Source organism: Meriones unguiculatus, chromosome 2 (genome assembly GCF_030254825.1).
Source record: "Meriones unguiculatus strain TT.TT164.6M chromosome 2, Bangor_MerUng_6.1, whole genome shotgun sequence".
Taxonomy (NCBI): domain Eukaryota; kingdom Metazoa; phylum Chordata; class Mammalia; order Rodentia; family Muridae; genus Meriones; species Meriones unguiculatus.
This window is the reverse complement of record NC_083350.1, coordinates 74,443,282-74,462,526: the sequence shown is the minus strand read 5'-3', so window position 1 is coordinate 74,462,526 and position 19,245 is coordinate 74,443,282. Positions and strand designations below refer to the sequence as shown.

The window sequence follows — 19,245 nt, the reverse complement described above, 5'->3', positions numbered from 1 at the left end:
CACTCAGTTGGCGTGCTTGGAGGCCCAGTCGGAGGCAGGGGCTGTCTACTCACGTTGCGTGCCGAGTCCCGGTCAGCTCCCCTCAGCAGCATCACCCGAACCACCTCACTGTGGCCCATCTGGGACGCGATCCACAGCGGCGCCGTTCCATCCTGTGGCAAAAGGGGGTGGCCAGTGTGACTGATCCCAGAACCTCAGAATACCAGGTCCCCAAGCCCCCAAAGCCTGGAAAAGATCCACCATCGAGCTCCTCTTGCACACCCAAGAGGGATGTGGAGAAAGAGGAGGCCACCAAGTCAAAGGCCTGGATGACTTCAGCAGCTGTTCATGTCCAAACTTGTGTCCTATACAAAGTCTTTCCCCTTTTCTCTTTAGAGACAGGATTTCAGGCATTTTAGGTTGGACACAAACTCACTCTAGCCAATGATGAGCAGGATTGCTCACCCCTGCCTCCTCAATGCTGGGACTACACGCGTGCCACCTTACCATTTTATATAGTGCTATATTGAACCGGAGGCTTTGTGCATGGTAAGTAGGCACTCTACCAACTGAGACACAACCACATGGGTCTGGTTCTTTAATGTCGGAGTGTAGAAGAGGCCAGGAGGGGCTCTGCAGGACTCTTATTCAAGGGGTAGCTGAGGTGCACCACCAGAACAGAACACCCCCTAGCAACGAAACAGCTTCTCTCCCGGCCCCCGAGATGACCTGCTTCTCTGCTCTCCCATGGGCTGGGTCAGGGTGATATTGTGCACTCTGCCGGCACACGCGCTTCACAGAAGAGTGGGCACTTTTCTTTGGGGTGGGGTCATTTCTTCTATTCTTGTATTTGCCGCCCCAAATGTCCTGTGGCTGCATCATGCTTTAAGGAAGCCTAAACTCACGTACAAGAGATGCTTCTCCTAGGGACACACCCTAACTAGTGTGGCAGGACATTTGAGGTAATATTTCCCTTTTGCCAACACCCCTTTTCCCACAAGGATGAGAAGATGGAATAATAGAAGGAAAGACAGAAAGGGGAAGAGTTTGATAGCAAGGCTGTCAAATAGAAAACAGAAGCCTTTATAGTTCGGGAAGGAGAAGCAGAGGAGGTAAGGAACTCATGCTTTCTCCCTTCCTGGCTTGAGTCTGGGCATGTGGAGGGCACGGGTGAGGGGCACAGGAGTAGGCAGCTCGGTGGTGCGAACACCCAGAGAAAGTACTGGGAGGGGTTCAGCTGGGAAGGGAATTGTCTCCTTTTCACAGACCTGAGCTCAAGAAAACGGAAAATGCTTTAAAGGAGAGGTGATGACAGGCGTGGTCTGGGCCATAGGGGTGCCTGGGCGATTCCCCCAACAAGTGTCATCAGCATCTGGTCAGTCAAGCGTTCACCACACTGGTGGGAAATCGGAAGTGCTGAGGGAGAGTGGCTTGAGGTAAGCCGGAGGTTGGGAAGACAAAGACACAGGGAAATGATTCCACTGACAGAGTCCAAGGCAGAGCGGCATACAGGGTGGGACCACAGGAAAGCTGCAGGAACCAGTGCAGTTTGAGGACCAGAGAGGCCAGCATAGATTCAGGAAGGAGTCCACCCCTCCTCCACACCTAGTGGTAGCCTGACCTCTGAGAACTAGTCCACTTTGGAAAGCAGAGGAGGAGGGTGCGGGATCCAGAACTGGAAAAACTTAACTGCTGCAGTCCCCGTGGTAATAGATCCCAGAGTCTGGACTGCCTATCTACCCGTGGGCATGAGGGCTAGGAGCCGGATGATACGGTGACAGGCCACGAAGCTACATCTGCTGCAGTGTGGGACTTCGGTCCAAGCACACCAGCCGGCGCACGTGCATCACTGTCCACTGCCGCCCGGCAGAGCCTTAGAGGCGGACCTTTGAGCTGCCTAGTTGAAAGTGACAAATTAAAAGGCCAGGGGGTCATGAGAAGCAGAGCGTGTTGGCGCCTGTGTCTTGGTAGAGGTGGGGAGAGAGGAGCTCAGACAAAGGTTAGAGGAGGCTAGAGACACTAAGCCTGCTTCACACTTCCCTCATGCCTCAGTCTCCTGGAACTACTCCTAAAGGTGGTATCATCATTAACAAATCATAGTTTGTACTAAAAGCACCAACTAAAAAGCTGCCTATTATTTATGATGAGAACCTCCACAGCGTTCATTTCATTCTCCCAGTTGAGGATTTAATTAAGTATCCATCCACTGAACCAATCAACAGAGAATTATGAGACATCTCAGGCAGAGTATTAGAGGAATCTCTGTTTCCAAGAGCAAGTCCAGAGGAGGAGAGAATGCTGACGTTTCTGTACAGCTGCAAAGGATAGTGGGTGAGAAACATGCCCAAGGACCTAGGAGAAGGGGCCTCTGACGCCTGGGGCGTTGAGTTCAAGCTCACAGATGGGGTCAGAGCTGAGTTGGGAAAGAAGACCAGGATTTTGCCAGGCAGCAGGACAAGCATGCATTTACAGTGTCTTCGGAGCCATGTTTAAGGTGATCCGGCCCTGTTCTTGCCTGCTCTGGGTCTATTTCGTCCTTCTCGGATGTGTCCACCAGAGGGCAGCCAGGGAAGGGAGTTGGGCTGTCTTGTGAGCATGCTTGTCAAAGGCTTGCTTGTTTTACTAAAACTGCCCGTGAATGTCTCAGCGCAGCCCTCAGTTTATCGCAGTCACAGCAACGCTCAGAGCGCTCACTTTAATTAGAAAAACCCAAAAACCCAGCCAGCACTTCCTGCCTGCCAGAGCTTGGGCGGCATGCTCAGCCTCAGCATCTTCTGCAAACATGTCACCCTGCACGGTCAGCTCACTCACTACCTTGCTGAGCAGGCACTGGCAAAGGCGGTGGGCGCCGAGACCAATAGGGGCTCAGAAACCGAGTCTTGGATCCGAGGGCTGGTTAGCACGAACAACATAAACCCTTGACTTGCACTTCTGGTTCCTCAAGCTCTTCCTCCCGATTTCTTTTACCAAGTCTCCCGGGGACAGGTACAGCAAGGGGGCAGACAGGAGGCAGCTGGGACCTACTAACTGGTCAAGGACATGCAGGGTCACTGGTGAGTCTCATTACTAGTGATCACGTCTCCAGACCTGACGTTGGAACACAGGGAGTATGTGTCGAATCATACGGTCAAGTCCAGTTCTTACTGTCTAGTTGAGTAGGAGAGTCCTCTCATTGGCTGTCCTGGAGCTTGCTGTGTAGACCAGGCTGCTCTTGGCTCACAGAGATCCACTTGCTTCCTCCTCTTGAGGGCTGGGATTACAGACCTAGTGTCTTCCTTTTCATAATAAAAACGATGGACTACAAACCAAATTGTTTTTCTTTTATGGGATTTTGGGGTGAATTGGAATGGGCCAAAAGGTTATTTAAAAACTTTTGACCACTTAAGGACAAAAAAAAAAAAAAAAAAAAATAGTTTACGATGTATTTAGTAGAACAAATCGTTGTGAAGTGAAACCTCTATCCTTCACAGTACACAGACTCTCATTCTGTGTGTGCAGTGTGTGTGTGTGTGTGTGTGTGTAGGAGCTCGAGTGTGAACAGGTGGGTGTATGCTCCTATGCATGAGGGTGTATGTACATGTGTGTGCACATGTGCACATGAGGTTGAGGTCAGGTGCCTCCCTTGATGACTGTCACCTTAGTTTCCGAGCCAGCACCTCCCGCAGAGCTCATCCCTGTGTCCAGGCTGGCTGGTCAGTGAGCTCAGCAGGCAGCCTCTCCTCCCTCTCGGCATGTGTTTTGACGAGCACGGTGCGCCTTGGTTTGTGTGTGTGCTTGGGGGTTCCAAACTCAGGTCTCCACGCTCATGAGGCAGGCTGCACCATGTCTCCTGCACCCCAAGCCGCTGAAAAAAGAAAAGAGTCACGGGTCGTAGCTGATGTTTGACACTTGTGTTCACGCCAAGGGAAAGAAGATTTGGATGTATTTCGTAGATTGGAAGAGAGAGGACTAATGGATGAAGGGCCCGGAGGGCCAGCGAAGCCTGGGACCGTGAGGGCTGGACAAGGCTGTCAGCCCCAAAAAAGAGCAGCGCGCTGCGTGTGCCTGAAGTCGCTCCACACCGCCTGGTAATTACAGACGGGACTCAAGTGCCAAAGTCCCAAACGGATGGTTAATGGGCTGACTTCTGCATTTCCTACCAAATCTGTGGCTGTTTTCTGGCTACACCTATATATTTTACAGGTAGAGTATACAACAGCACTCGTGTTAGAAATGAATCTGTAATCTTTTCTAGGCTTCTGAAATCTGCTTAGAAAAAGAAACGAACCTGTTCCGTTCCACAGGCCTGAGTATGTGAAATGCTCTGCTTGTGTGGGCCCTCCAGCCTTCAGGCCTGAGCTGCCTCTGCCTGCAGGTTTCAGGCCTCACAGTCTCTGGGACCAACTCCTGGGCTAGCTGGGGGTTCTCAAGGTCAAGTGACCGCACCAGCAACGGTGACGCTAAGTGTCACAGCGACTTTGCCGCCAGTGTCAGTCCGCCCCAGAGCCACTGCAGGGAGAATTTCCCCAGGGATTTTATATAGCAATTCTCATAGCGGTTCGAGAGGGGAGTTACTATTACTGTCTTGAATTTAGAGATGAGAAGCAGCTGAGGTCCAGGGAAGGCAGACTACTCGCTCAAGCCCGTGGAAAACTGGCACATCTCATTTCCTGAACACCCGTATGTTTAGGACCGTGAGCTTCCCTCGGTCTGAAGACCTGAGCTGGCCCCGTGGCTGCTCCGGCCTCCTAGAGCTTCCGTGAGGCCACAGTATGGGTTGCCTTCCAGTTTCCGGGCACAGGCCATTCTGGGCCACAGAGCTGCCTGGCCTTTCTGGTGGAGGCTCTTTCAGTGCCTGCCATGTGGAGGGACTGGGACGGCTGTGCCCCCCACATGTGTTCCTATGGGGTCCTATAGGTCCGCTTCAGGACCCACGTGCTTGGGACCATAGAGCAACCCGAAAGCTCCTGTTTCTCCCATTTCACACCTGCCTACCGGCTCATGACCCAAGATAGTATTCACTTTCTGGGTTCCAGCAACTCTGGAAAGTTCTCAATCTTTTTAAGAGACCCCTTCATACAGTTCCTCACGTTGTGGTGACCCCCAGCCATAAAACTATGTTCATTGCCACTTCATAACTGTAATTTTGCTGCTGTTATGGACGGTAATGTAAATATCCGTGTTTTCCAAAGATCTTAGGGGATCCTCCCCTCCAAGAACTGCTGGGTCAGGAAATGCACTCAATAGATGCTCTTTCTGTGGAGGAGGGGCTGAGGTAGAGACGAGTGAAGACAGGCCAACCCGGGTGAACAAGGCCAGCTTAGCTGCTCTGCAAAATGCTGCTCTAGTAAAGCGAGTGAGTTGAGCTGGGGGAAAGTGTGTGTCAAGGCAGGTGGCTGAGGCAGGTGGATTAAGTAGCCATCTTCGCCTGTGATTAAAAAGCTCTGGCCCCTGTCAGGCTCTCCTTGAGAAGGGCACATGGAAGAAACAAAAGTGAGGTTTCCGAGTGACCGTGGACGTCAGTGACCCCCGAGACCCCTGACCCATGAGTGGTAGGACAATGCGGAAGGAAGATCTCAAGGGGCACTCCACCCCAGCACCCGACTGAGGCTTGCTCTGGGACCACGCTTCCTCAGCACAGAGCACTAACAAGCTCTTTGCTCACCTCTCAGGGGAGAGTTACAAGGAGCAGCCGTTCCTGCTACAGGTCTGATCCCGGAGTGTGTGTGTGTGTGTGCGTGTGTGCGTGTGTGCGTGCGTGTGCGTGCTCATGGAAACCAGAATTTGATTTGGGTGTGGCGAAATGTGCTTCTAACCTAGAGCTGGGAAGAGGGGCAGGGGGTCCTTGAGATTTGCTGACCAGATAGTTTCAGGTTCCAGGGAGAGACCGTCTTAAGGCAGAAGGTGGCTGCTAAGGAAGACACCTGAGATTGACTTCTGGCTCCTGCACACATTATGATAGTGCACACGCACACAGACACACACCCATGCACATAGAGATCAAGTTTACCTGAAAATATCAAGAACTGGAAATTCAGGCGCACATCCCCGTCCTTACTTTTTAAATGCAGTGTTTTCTCATGAAGACGTGATGAGCCAGTGGGGATTTCAGAACAAAGCAGCAGCCCCAGACAGCCTGCCTGTAAGGTTCCACCCTGAGCAAGCCATTGTGATGAGAACTTTAAATCACGCTTTTCTTAAGCTACTGAATGACTTGTAACCAGGTCAGCCACGCCTGCATGACTTTTGCCATGTTTATGATTTGTTTTCTTAAACAGAATGACGCCAGCAGAGGTTCAGAGAAGGCAGGCCATGGAATGACTGACCTAGGCAGGGCAGTCTCTATCTGGAGAAGCCCAGGCTCCTGGCAGAGACCGTTGGAGCTCAGCATGCAGAGAGCGCATGCAACAAAAAGGGACCGTTTCATTGCTCCCACCTCGGGTAATGCTTATCTTTATGAAACACCTTTCCTGAATAACAGTCTTTCCAGAGCTGGGCTCCTACAAAGCGCTTTGTTCGTAGCAGTCTTTGGAAGGGCGTGTCCCTTGCTTTCTGACCACAGAGCGGGTCCTTGTCCTCACAGGCTGGGTGAGCCACTGGCCAGGTGAACCTCACCCGTGTGGAATGCAAACACCTGTGATGTGTTGTGGTTACTGCTGCCATGCTGGCTTACTTTTTAACTTTCTGGCTTCAGTGACAACAGGTGACTCAGTTCAGGCTGAAGTAAGTGCACACGCGCCCGTGCAGTCTCTGAAATCCCCGTTCCTATCAGCTTGGGTATTGTTTTTAAGCAAACACGACTGTAGGAATAGGAATAATAAAATGTATTTTACAAACAGACTGGTTAAAGAGACAGAAATTATTCTGCAAAGATGTAATGATAGAAACCCGGCAATCCTTATACCTCCAAGTTCACAGGGAGCCTGTGACGACAAGGACCTCCCTATCAAACTCACGCCACTCAGGGCCTGCCAACTCCTTTCACTAAGTACAACAGAATCCTTCCGGGTCAGAATAACTTAACAGAATATTAAATTCCATCTTCCACATGTCAGCCTTGGCAGGCCTGATGTGCAGTTGTTTTTCTTTTTCTTTGTATGTGTGTGTGTGTGTGTGTGTGTGTGTTGTGAAGGCCAGACACTGCCCATGGGTGTACTTCTTCAGGAGCGTTGTTTTCTGAGGCAGGGTCTCTCACTGGCCTGTGGATTATATATATATAATATATTAGGCTGGTTGGCAGGGAGCCCTGTGTGTTTCCTGTCTCAGTGTCTCCAGTGCTAGCGTCACAGATGTGTGCCACCACACTTGGCATTTTCATATGGGTTCTGGGGCTTCCATATAGGTCATGCTTGCTTCACTGAAAGTCACCTCTTCACTCCTGATGTGCAACTTTTTCTAAACTGCTTCCTTCCGGGGGTATTTCTGGAGCCATGTCATGCTGAGAGAATCTTTAAAATCGGAAGACATGTAAGTTTACACTTGTGGCTATACCTGGTGCATGGGAACCGCTCCAGCGATGCTGATGGAACAACTATCAGAGCCCTGGGAGCCTGAAGGGGTTGTCGGGGGCATCCTTCCCGCCACGTCAGAACTATACAGTTGGGTTCACAAGATGGCTTGCTGGGCCAAGGCGCTTGTGACGCAAGCCTGATGACATGAATTCAACCCCTAGAATCTAAGGTGGAAGGACAGAGCCCCAAAAGCTGTCCTCTGCTTTCCACTCGTATTCTGTAGCATGCGCATGAACACACATGCACACGCACAGATAAAACATTTAATTTAAGTAAACAATCCCACAGAGCTAAGCAGTCATAGTGGTGCCCGCCTGCCATGCCAGCACTGAAGAGGCTGAATCATGAGCGTGAGGCAAGCCGGGGCTACTTAGTAAGACCCTGTCTCAAAGACAAACCAGGCCCCCCCCCAACCAAAACACAGTTACTGGCAAAGCTGGCCTAGAAGTCTAGATTGCTGACGGCAAACCTACTATGCCCAGACCCTTTTCTCATTCCCCATGCAGTTAGGTGAATGAAGACCCGAGAAGCCTGTGGCCAGGAGCACAGAGCATCCAGAGGGTCCCATAGCTGGCTGTTATTTAAACGTCCCAGCTTCCCGTACCAGATCAGTTATAGTGGGAGCCTGCCTCAGGGTAGTACTGCTCAAGAAATCAGTTTTGAGTACTCTAATGGAAGCAAGCAAATAAAACAACAACAAAAGCTTTCATAGCAATGTTTTCTTAACCTCAGATGCAATGAATTAATGAGAGCACAGACGGTTCCTACAGAAAAGTGGGCTATGCTACCATACTTTTACCATATAGAAAACGCCCCCAGTGTTATCTTGCATTCCTGAGCTCTGGTATCAGCCGGCTGAATCGCAAGATGGTAGCAGATATCAGATTCTGGTAAAGGAAGTCTCAATGGCAGTATGAGCGATGGAGGCACAGCACCCACTCATGATTCCCATGTCAAGAGCTCCTTTTGGGTTGCTGGGAAAAGTGCTAGGCGGGAGCTCTGGCAGCATATCAGGAGAGAGATCAGGCAGGACTTGCCTCTGTTTACCTACGTCCTGGGCTAGCCAACACTCTCTACTTCAGCGCAGTCATAATTTATTTGGACAGGAGGTGGCAGAGTGTGTGCTTGACCTCAGACATTAAACACTCACGTTTCCAAAGTACTGAACCGTGACGTCAGCTTGAGTTCAGAGGCATCCAGCTGAGCTCAAAGCACAGGGCAGCAGCCATCTTTAATCACAGACTAACCTCTCAAGGGAGAAGCGAGATGGAAGTGTGGCTATGATGATGGGCTGTGCCAGCCGTGTCAGGCGCCTGGCGCTCCCCGCCTCACGCTCCACGGACTTCAGAGGTGGACATTACCTGCCTTGGCTGGTTGACCTTTGCTCCCGAAGACAGCAGGAGTCGAATGACATCCAAGTAGCCACCTTGGGCAGCTAGGAAGAGGGCCGTGGCTCCATCCTGAGAGAAAGGTGTTCAGAGTCAGGTTTATTTTGAAAGTAGAGGTACATAGATTAATAAAGCTCCCCATTTGCCTTCTCTTTTCTGAATCTACTCTTTTGCCAATTAAGAGCTGCTAGGTAAACAAATTATGCTTGTGTGTGTGTCCCCTCAACAGTTTCTTTGAGTATTAAAGGGCTTAGTGGCTCAGTGTCGGAATTCTAGCCTAGCATGAAAAAAACAATTTCAGAAAACTGCCTTAGAAAGAAAGACTCCTCCCAGCCAGGTAAGGCTGTACACACCTTTAATCCTAGCACTCTGAAGGCAGAGGTGGACAAATAAGAGTTTGAGGCCAGCCTGGTCTACAAAGAATATTCTGGGACAGAGGAAACCCTGTCTCAGAAAACCAAAAAAAAAAAAAAAAAAAAAAAAAAGAATAAAACACTTTTCTTGCTGCTTTCTGCCAGCCTAGCAGCCACTGCAATACAAAGGGCACAAAGGGCAAATGCACCAAGCCCAAAGTGAGAGCCCCAGTCTCGGTGAGCTTTTCTAGGTTTGGGTGGTGGTAGGGAACGTTTTCTTTTTCTTCCTCAGCAGCGCGTCTTTCTGGTTTCAGCAAATGTACAGGTTGCATTAGTCCAGGCACTCCCTTCAGACTATCTGCTCCACCGTAGGAAACCTGGACATTCCCTCGTGGAGTGAACACCTTGCTAATTAATTACCACAGCGTGTGCTGGGGACACTAATGACAAGCTAGAACCCTAAACGTTTGCTGCGCAAATCTAGCCAGGCCTGTCAGCTGTAGGGGGCTGGATTTCCACTGGGTGTATGCTGAGCTGCTGAGCTGCCCTTGAAGCAGTCACTGAAAGGAACCAGCCAGTACACATTTTTAGGCAGCTGTCTGATGATGCTTACAAATCTTAGCTGCTTCTTAACGCATTGGTACAGAACTTCCATGCTCGTAGCTGAGGCCGACTGCAGACTTTTCGGAGACAGACTACACCTTGTGTTTCTCACTGTGGGTTACAACTCTTAGTCCCGTCCTTTTAATCTAATTTTATTTTTGATGCAGGGTCTCGCTCTTCGGCCCCAGCTAACTTGGAACTCACTAGGTGGGCCAGGCTGTCCTTGAACTCACAGAGACCATCCGCATCCCCCCCACACACACCTGTCTCTGCCTCCCCTAGCACTAGGATCAAAAGTGTGCGCTACTACATCCAGGTCAACTGTTTTTAACAGAAATATTTGGACCATTTTACCAAAAGTAAAAACAAATTATACAGCTCACGAAATTTCTTAATTCACCTTATAACAGAGAGGAGTTTACTATGAATCTGGGCTGTGCTGAAGTCTGTATTTCTAAGAGCCTTCTGGAAGGGTATTGTCTAATGAGGGCAAGCTTTACAACCACCCTCAACCCACACCGCTAACAGGGGGCCCGTGCTATGAAAAGAAAAATTGGGTTTCTATTTCCAAAGTCTCTGGGCCTTTTCTAGTTGACCTTGCTTCCCTACCCTCCTCCCCCTCCCCCCACATACAGTCATATAGACTCTCAACTCTTCTTTACTTACACAGATTAAGAGAGAGATAGCCAAAGCTTTAGACATACATTTATTCTTCCTTCTTTTCTCTGTGTGTGGAATATGTGTGCTCGCGTGTGTGGTACAGGTGTGCATGCATGTTTACCCAAGCACATTGGTTAGAGGTCAGCATTTGGTGTCCTCAGTTGCTCTTCCCCTTAGTTTTGCAGATAGGGTCTCACTGTGTCCACAACTCCTTTGGCAAGGCGAGCTGGCCAGCAAGCCTGAGTCCTCCTGTCTCTCCCACCTCCTCAGGGCTGGGGTTACATGTCACAGCTTTGTATGTGGGTGCTCGGGTTCTCAGGTTCGCACAGCAAACATCTTACCTATGGAGCCACCCCCCAGCCCCACCTGTGTTTCTCAGAACCTCCTCATGCTGCCGCTGAGAAAACGGAGATGGGCTCCTCTGGGCTCAGGGGGTGTCTGGGGCCGGCAGTTTGGAAAGCTCTGCAGGTGTGTCTAATGGGCAGCCAGGTTGAAAGGCGCTTGGTTAGGGCGCTATCAAGGATCTCAGTCATGCTGAGATCAAGGCTCAGAGCCTCATACTCTTTGAAATGCCTGAGGGTAAGGCTAGTTGCTTCAAAGAGGCCTGCAATTTGTCGGAGTTAACGAGGGAAGCTCTGGAAAGGATACTCAAATGGAAACCTGCACACCTACGCAGCCCATTACGAGGCTACGCAAACCTGACGCCTTTGGCATAGGGGCTCACAGCGTACTTGAGGGATGCCCGAAAATATAGTTCCTGGATAATTGGAAGCAGGCCTCTCTCCCTCCCCTCCCTGAGACTGTCAGGTCACCTCAGCCCCCATATTTTATTTTTCCTACAAATCCAGGATAACAACATTTGTCATAAAGCCTATGGAATTGCAGGGACAATCAGAAGGGCCCTTGGGCTACGCACTAATTGCCAATTAGCTGCAAACAGACTCAGATGGCACAGCTGCCCTTCACAGCCCTTCCCTGTGTGCACAGCTCCAAGGTTTTCGCTTCTCGCTTGTTTCTCTTTGGAATAACTTGATTTCTCCTCTTGGTGCTATTCTGCACTAGCGTCTTGACAACAGGGAGGTGTGACCCACACCCTGGACCGTGTGGCTTGTCATGGTGTGAACAAGTGCACACCGGAGGACTTGGGAGCGGCTAAACTGCACGAGTGGGATGTTTCAGATGCGCAGCAGATTTGGAGGGGAGGACAGAGGTGAGTAAACACGTGGTTTCTGTGACAGGAAAACTCACCTGGTCAGCTGATTTTCTCTTGGTGTCTCAGGTGAACATCCCACCGAATAGGGATGGACAGATGGCCCAGTGGTTAAGAGTACATACTCCTCCTCCTGATGGACCCGAGTGCGATTCCCAGCACCCACGTCAGGTGGCTTGTAACTGCCTGTAACCCCAGCTCCAGGGCATCTGACACTCTGCGGGCACTTGCCTTCACGCAAACATACACCCCCATACACATAATTAAAATAGTAAAAGTCTTCAAAGAAAGATGTGCATGTTTTTTAGTGCAACATTGGAATTTAGGTGGAATGTTAGCTGTGATCAAGGGATGAGCCAGGGCCCTCTTGAAACACTCACATAGAGTTGGTCATGGATGTTGGCTCCGTGCTTCAGCAAGGTCTCCACCACTGGCATGTGCCCATACTGACTGGCAGCCAACAGGGCAGTGCCCCCATCCTGTGGAAGAAAAGGACGCGTGCATTAGATATGGCACAACTGTATTTCACCAAGTATAGCCTTCACATAGTCTTGGGAAAGACCATCCCCGGAGATAATAAACTCACTTTCCTTCCATCACCTCTTTTACCTTTTCTTCCTTTTATAAAGACTTGCTTTATTTCTTATACACATGTACATATGTGTCTGAGCATATGCCATGTGTATGTGGGGTACCCCAGAGGTCAGAGCAGAATGTTGGATCTCCCGGAAATGGATAGGAGGCTGTGAGCCACCCAACGTGGGTGCTGGACATTGAGCCCTGGTCCTCTGGAAGAGCAGCAAGTGCTCTCAACCATGGCGTCATCTCTCCAGCTCTCAGCTTTTCTTTACGACTGTGAAAGATTTCATCTTAAGGTCATGAGAACATTGTTGTCTTGGATAACCTTGCAGGGATGTAATGCAGTTAGCTCCCCAAGTTACTATCATTACAAACTTTCCTGCACTCAAGGAGGAACCATCCACTCGCCTCTCAGCGTGGGGAGGGCGGCGCACCTCTGAGTATTGTCAGCTCCGTCTCAGAATCACCGGGGAAGCTTTCCACGGCTTCTGACCAGAGGACCCTTTGCCAAACACTGCCTTCTCCTTGTGGTGCCATCAGGTGGTAAGCCATTGAGTTTTAAGATGCTTACCCACCTGCAGCCATTGTTTCCATGGGACAAGGTATGCCTTTGTTAAAGGAGCAGATGACGGCATCGCACTGTCTTACTGTCTTCCTTTGAACACGGGCCAGTCTGTCTGGGCCTCTCTTAGAGCATGGGCCCTAGCACTGAGCAGGCCCTGTAGAGTAATTGCCCTAACGCGGAGTGGGGTGTCCCTTTGCTCCATCAACTCCACTTTTATCTCTGCAGCTGAAATTAGAACAAGCACTTATGCCAACCACATCACGCTACTGAATCACTCAGTTTGTGGTCAGAGCCATTAATGGCTCTCCCCAGGCGCTACTGGGCCTGTGAACTGTGATGTGGAGATTTAAGCAAATCACTAATAATTCAACAACATGTAACCTAGCTAAAAATACTAATTATAAATATGTTAGAGTCATTCCTAAATTTGGGCATAAGATTTTATTTTCTTTATTTGAGTTCTATCTACCTTCAGAAGGTCTGATTTGGAAGGTCCTGGGTGAGGCCCAGAAAATAAGCCTTTTAACTAGTCATGTGGGGTGTGGCTGTGAAAGGCAGGGGGCAGGTGGCCTCCCCTATGAAATCTCTGCTATAGAGTTCCTGTGAAGTCAGGTGACATTCTGGTACACAAGGGACCAACTGGTGAGGAAGAAGGCTGAGGTGGCCTTAGAGAGCAGAGAGGAGGGGGCAGAAGGCTGAGGCTGGTGGCAAGATTGGGGACAGCAAGACTATCATTTCATAGCAGTGATGACTATTGCTCCTTTGAAGCTCTGTCCTGTCAACTTTCTGCTTTCTCTGCAGAAAGTGAGGTGAGGTAAAAGAACAGTGAAATACACTGGTTATGACAGGAGGACCAATCTCTTTTATTAAAAACATTTCCAGGCTATGGATTTCGTACTCTTAATAACAAAGGATGATTCTTAAAACCAAGTCAGCTTTTGATGACAGGTTCACATAAAACTCATCACCTCTTGACATTCCCTTCTTCCCATGGAAGGGAAGACACCTCTTAAAGCACCCGAAGTTGACCTCAAGGAATCATGGACTTGCTCATCCTGTGCTCTGTGGGGGCACAGATGGGCTCCCACACAAAGGCTTTAATCCAGTAGTAGCTTGTTCAGCAAGAAGATGACTGCAGGAGCCATGTGGACACGTGTGATCGTTCTTAGTTCTAAGGTGTTGAGATTTAAGTTCAGTGAACTCGCTGCTTTAGTTGTGACGTGTGTGTCTGTGTGTGTGCATATGCTTGTGTGCCTGCAGGTACATGGGCTCACCCCTGTGGAGGCCAGAGGTTGATCTCAGGATGTCTTCATTGGTTCACCTTACTTTTTGAGACAGGGTCTGTTTCTGAACCTGGAGCCTATCGTTTTGTGTATACGGGCTGCCGTCGGGATCATGCTATCTCTCCTGCCCCTCCCCCTCAGGGCTGGAGTTACGGATGCATGTCGAGCTGCCCGGCTTCTACAAGGGTGTTGGGGACGTGCACACGGGTCCTCACGCTTATGCAGCAAACATTATAATCACTGAGCAACTTGGGCCCCTGTTAGTTCAGTTTTATAATGACAAAGAGATAATTAGGATAATTATGTGTGTTTTGTATTATATTATATGCTTCAAGGCATGCACACAATTTAGTAATGAGTATTAGAGGAGACACAACTCTATATGACATCCAGACCATTTGATAACATTTCATTAGAGGAGAGATCTAGTGGAAACTTCCTTGGTATCTAATTATTATATACGATCAATTAAGAAAATCTAAGATTTTTCATCATGGGCTAAAGTTTATGGAATGAATAAAGTTCATGGAATAAAATTTTCTGTTCTTTTTTCTTCTTCTTTCTTTCTTTCTTTCTTTCTTTCTTTCTTTCTTTCTTTTTTTTTTTTTTTTGAGACAGGGTTTCTCTGTATAGCCTTAGCTGTCTTAGACTCACTTTGTAGACCAGGCTGGCCTCAAACTCAAAAAGATCTGCTTGCCTCTGCCTCCCTGAGTTCTGGGATTATTTATAGGCATGTGCCACCCCCCACCCCCCGGCTAAATTCAGGAGTTAATATTACAAGTAGACCTAAATAATGAGCTGAAAATAACAAAGATCTTATATCAGCTCAAAATTTCCTGCTGTAAGACATGAAAAATCACACAAACACAAAATTCATCATTTTCTTCCACTTTGCTTCCTTACCTGCATGGAAAAGTGAAAATGAAAATCCCCTTTGAAGGAAGAACCACATCCCCTGCTCAACTCTGTGACCTGCAGTTTGAGACTGTCTATCCGTGAGGATAGCCCATGCGTGCAGACTGCCTGCCAGATAGCCGGCTCAGAGCGTCCCAGGCTCACTATGACCGGGTCGGACTTCCAATAACTGCCATTGCTGTATTGGAACTAATACAGAAATAGAATAAAACACAGAAATAAGGCCTGTTAGGGAGACACCTGCCTATAAAGTCCCTGAATAGCAAACGAATGATGCAAGAAAGAGTTTAAGCAATCCCCCATGAAATTCTGCAAGTGCAGAACTTAAAAGGAAAGTCCCAAAGACTGACTAATCCTGAACCACTACAGCAACCTCTGAAACCCAGCAAGAGAAGCACTGTCTGTGGCACTGATCAGGAGAAAATGAATGGCGTGACTGCGCTTTCACAGTCTTCAACAGGGTGTGAAGTCAAGACCTCAATTCTCTTACTTTGGTCCGACATTCAGTGGATGCTCCAAATCCAAAGAGAAATCTCACAACGTCATTGTGGCCTTGCTGGGCAGCGAAGAACAGGGCGGTTGTACCTGACTGGGAGAGACAGGATGGCTTTAAGGAGATGTTTCACAACATCAATTTTCAAATAAAACAGAGCAGTATCTTCACACGGATACTTCCTAGCTCCAAGGGGGCCACGTTTGATTTGTTGTAATTTTTTGTCTTTCTTTTAATTTTAATTTTTTTATGTGTGGTATTTTGTCTGCACATATGTCAGTGTACCCACGTGTGTGCAGTGCCCATGGAAGCCAGGACAGCATATCGGATCCTCTTAAACTGGAGTTACAGACAGTTGTCAGCAGCCGTGTGGGTGCTGGGAATCGAACCTGGGTCCTCTGTAAGAGCAGCCAGTGCCCTTACCAGGTACTTCTCCAGTCCGAATTGCTGTTTCTTGATGAGAGAAGTAACACGAAAGGAAGCCTTTGCTCTCGCTGTACCATCGTGGACGGTCCTCCCACAAAAGGTCAGACTACATGCTGATTCCAGAACAGGCTATTTCTTTAAATGGTGAAGGGTGAGATTAAGGATCTGGAGGGGAGGAGCTCATTCTGGGTTACCTGGACAATGATAAGTCTCGCCCAACACCATGAACTGTGCTGGGTGGCATGGGCCTACAACCCGATCAGTCGGGAGGCCAGGGCAGCGGGAGTGGAAGTTGGAGGCCTGCTTGGGTTCTGATAGTGCACCTGATCTCCCATATTCAAACCACGCCCAAACAGCACAGGACAGAACTCCCAAAAGAGTGACAAAAAAAAAAAAAAAAAAAAAAAAAAAATCTTGTCTGCAAGAGCTAAAACATGGAAGCAGAGGAAATGCCCATCTGCGGGCAAATGGAGGAATGACGTGGTAATGCCCACAATGGCAGATTACTCGGTAAGGAGAAGGAGAGGAGATTACAGGGAAGGAGATTATGGCAGCTACCACAATGGTGTGAAATGTAAATGGATGAAACAAAGTTTGTTACAAGGAGTAAGCCTTCTCCACAAGGACAAACACTGCTAGCGTCTCCCATGGTGTCTGAAGAACTCAAACTCACGGGGACAGAAAGTCGGGAGACGGTTGCTAGCAGCTGGGCAGGGAGGAAGAGGCAGTGACTGACTGTCTAGTGAGCACAGACCCCTGGGGAGGGTCTCAAAGACAGTTGGTAGCAGGGGTTGCACAGCACTGTGAGTGTCTTCGTGGTATCCTACATATTTTTAAATGGTTAAGATGAAAACGGTCAAGACAGTAGATTTTATGTATATTTACTATAGTAAAAAAAAAAATTCATGAGAAAAAGATTGACGAAGAGGGACATTTGACAGGAGAGGCAGACAGACCACAGACACCGTGATTGGCACACTGTAGCAACAAGCCAGGGAACCAGCTTCCGAGGCGGCAGAGAATGGAGGCTACTTGCAGACACGGCCAACCTCGATATCGTAACGCAACACCATCATCTACAAAATTCCTGCCTGGGAACCGTGTAAATGAGTTATCAAAAGTCTCCTAATATTTTCAGTAGGCTTATGACTTTGTGTTGGGCCCCACTCATGGTTATCCTGGGTTGCTCGTGGCCCTGAGGCCAGGGGTCAGACATGAGTGCAGGCCCAGCCCACACTCTGAGGGTAGATTTCTGGCTTCCAGATCTAATTCTCTCGAATTAATGCCTGTTTTAAGCCATCCAGGTCATGCTGATCTGTCGCAGTGGCCGTAGGCCACAGACATACTCTGTATGGCGAACACCAGAATAAGTCAAAACATGGAAGAATTCTCATGGTGGAAGTCTAGGTTCACGTTGTCAGCCAACCCAACCCAACAGAATACTTCTTCAAAGTCACTTTTATAAGCCTACTCAAAGAGCGGTGTCCTAAATCAGAGCATCACACGAACAACATCGTCACAGCACAGCGGGGGGCAAAGCACAGCATTCCTGGGAGGGCGCCCATTGCGTGAGACCAGCGGGGAGGAGGGGGTCAGCAGCAGGAGCGGGAGGGGTGGGAGGCGGTAACAGGCGTGACTGCAATCAGGATACACTGTACGAGGAATTAAAAAAAAAAAAGGATGCTCATCACTCTGACAGTCTGAGCTTCGGGCGAAGCCAGGCACTGTGGGAAACCCCTCTTTCCAGAGCTCACCCAGAGCCTATGGGCGTTAGGTGCTGACTTGGGCATGAGGGGCAAAGGGAGGACAAGTCCCGTGCACTGTACTGGTCACTCTACAGTTCATTCTTAGCGGGGCGGGAGCGCGAGGGCTGGGGAAGCAAGGAGTTAGAACGCCTAACACCTTCGCAGATTTCATCCTTTCCCTTCAGCTGTGCCTGATAGGAGGGGCGACATGACCATTCCTTTCGGCATGCCCTGAGTGGCTTCCTCCATGGTTCCTACAGGCCTGAACCTGCAGCTCACGTCCTCTGCTCTCTGACAGTGAAGGCTGCTAAGTTCTAGAGGTTTTGATAAAGACACTTGGGCAGAACCAAAAGACTTGCTTCTGAAATAAATTTTAGAGAGTACCCAGGATTCTTTATTAAGAGAGAATATTTATTTTTCAGTAATTTTTGATACATTAACTAGAAATGATAATCACAGCAGTTTGGGCTAATTTTTCTCTATAAAACCAGTCCTGTACATAGATACAGTAATCCCTAGCTAATAGGATTTTGACTTCAGTCTGAAAGGTGAATTAAGTCTTCACTGTACACTCTTTCCTCCCAAAGCCGAGGGCTTCAGGCCAACTTCCTGATGGTCTCAATCAGCCACTACTGCTGGGCCTCTACAGTGACTGCCCTTCAGGCCCACTGGCCTCTGGCTGGTCTCTCTAGCAAGTTCCGTGTGTCTAGGAAAACAAGGTGAGGTAAGTCCTAAGGAAACATCCTGATGCTGGAAATGGATAACCAGTGCCACATGGTACAAGCCCGCGGCAAAAATACATTCCGGAGATTCCTGATGCAGTCAGTACTTTGGGGCCTCCCTTTGGTTTGGTGTTTGTGCTTCCTGAGGCTGGCACGGGCTCAGGAAACTTGAGGGGCTGCTGGAAACTCCCACGGCATCACCATTTGGGGCACAGTTTACCTCTGTACTTGGGTGAGGTCCTCAAGGGCTCCTGTTCTCAGGGCTCAAAGGTTTCTATCTGCTAATTGAGTTGAGCCACGGAGACCAAATGAGTGAATAACTATAAAACCACGAAGCCACACAGCAGCCAGAAAGGCACTGTCTCTCTTTCCTCTGCTCTTGTCTGCTGTTCTCCTGAGGTTTTGTACACAGTGTACCTTCCCTTTGGGATCAAACTTTTGAATAAGCAGATCTGGACTGCATTGTTTTATTAGAAAAAATCTGCTTTTTGTTTTAAAGTTATAATAAACAAGGACTCTAAATTAGAGGAAGAAACAGATGAGGGTAACTTTAAAATCTATTCCTAAGTGGGCTTAAACATCTTTATCCCCAAGGGAAATCTTTTTTCAGCCACTGATGTGAAAAGTAGCCGGAAGCAATGGCCGGTTGTTATGGCGCCTCCCTCAAAAGAATCTGTGTGGGACAAGATGGATTGAATTTACAGCAGTGTCTACACTGCTTCTCTCAATAGACCAGCCGCACTAAGACTGTGGGTCACCGCCTGTGGTTGATCCTTCATGGTCTACGGACAAGGCTTCTAATGAATGCTTAAAGGCAGATGAAGAACACTGGAA

At 48.9% G+C, this 19,245-nt stretch overlaps 1 protein-coding gene across 3 annotated transcripts in view; it reads right to left on the bottom strand.

Moving 5' to 3' along the window:
• The window catches only part of Ankrd29 (ankyrin repeat domain 29), a 46,332-nt gene that overhangs the window by 9,471 nt on the left and 17,616 nt on the right, over nt 1-19,245 (bottom strand). For all 3 annotated transcript variants that reach the window (XM_021645425.2, XM_060377669.1, XM_060377668.1), the window contains 4 exons: nt 15,516-15,614; nt 12,064-12,162; nt 8,831-8,929; nt 54-152 (listed from right to left, as the gene is read on the bottom strand). In XM_021645425.2, coding sequence (XP_021501100.1) covers nt 54-152; nt 8,831-8,929; nt 12,064-12,162; nt 15,516-15,614 — 396 coding nt within the window. The remainder of the gene's footprint in view (nt 1-53; nt 153-8,830; nt 8,930-12,063; nt 12,163-15,515; nt 15,615-19,245) is intronic.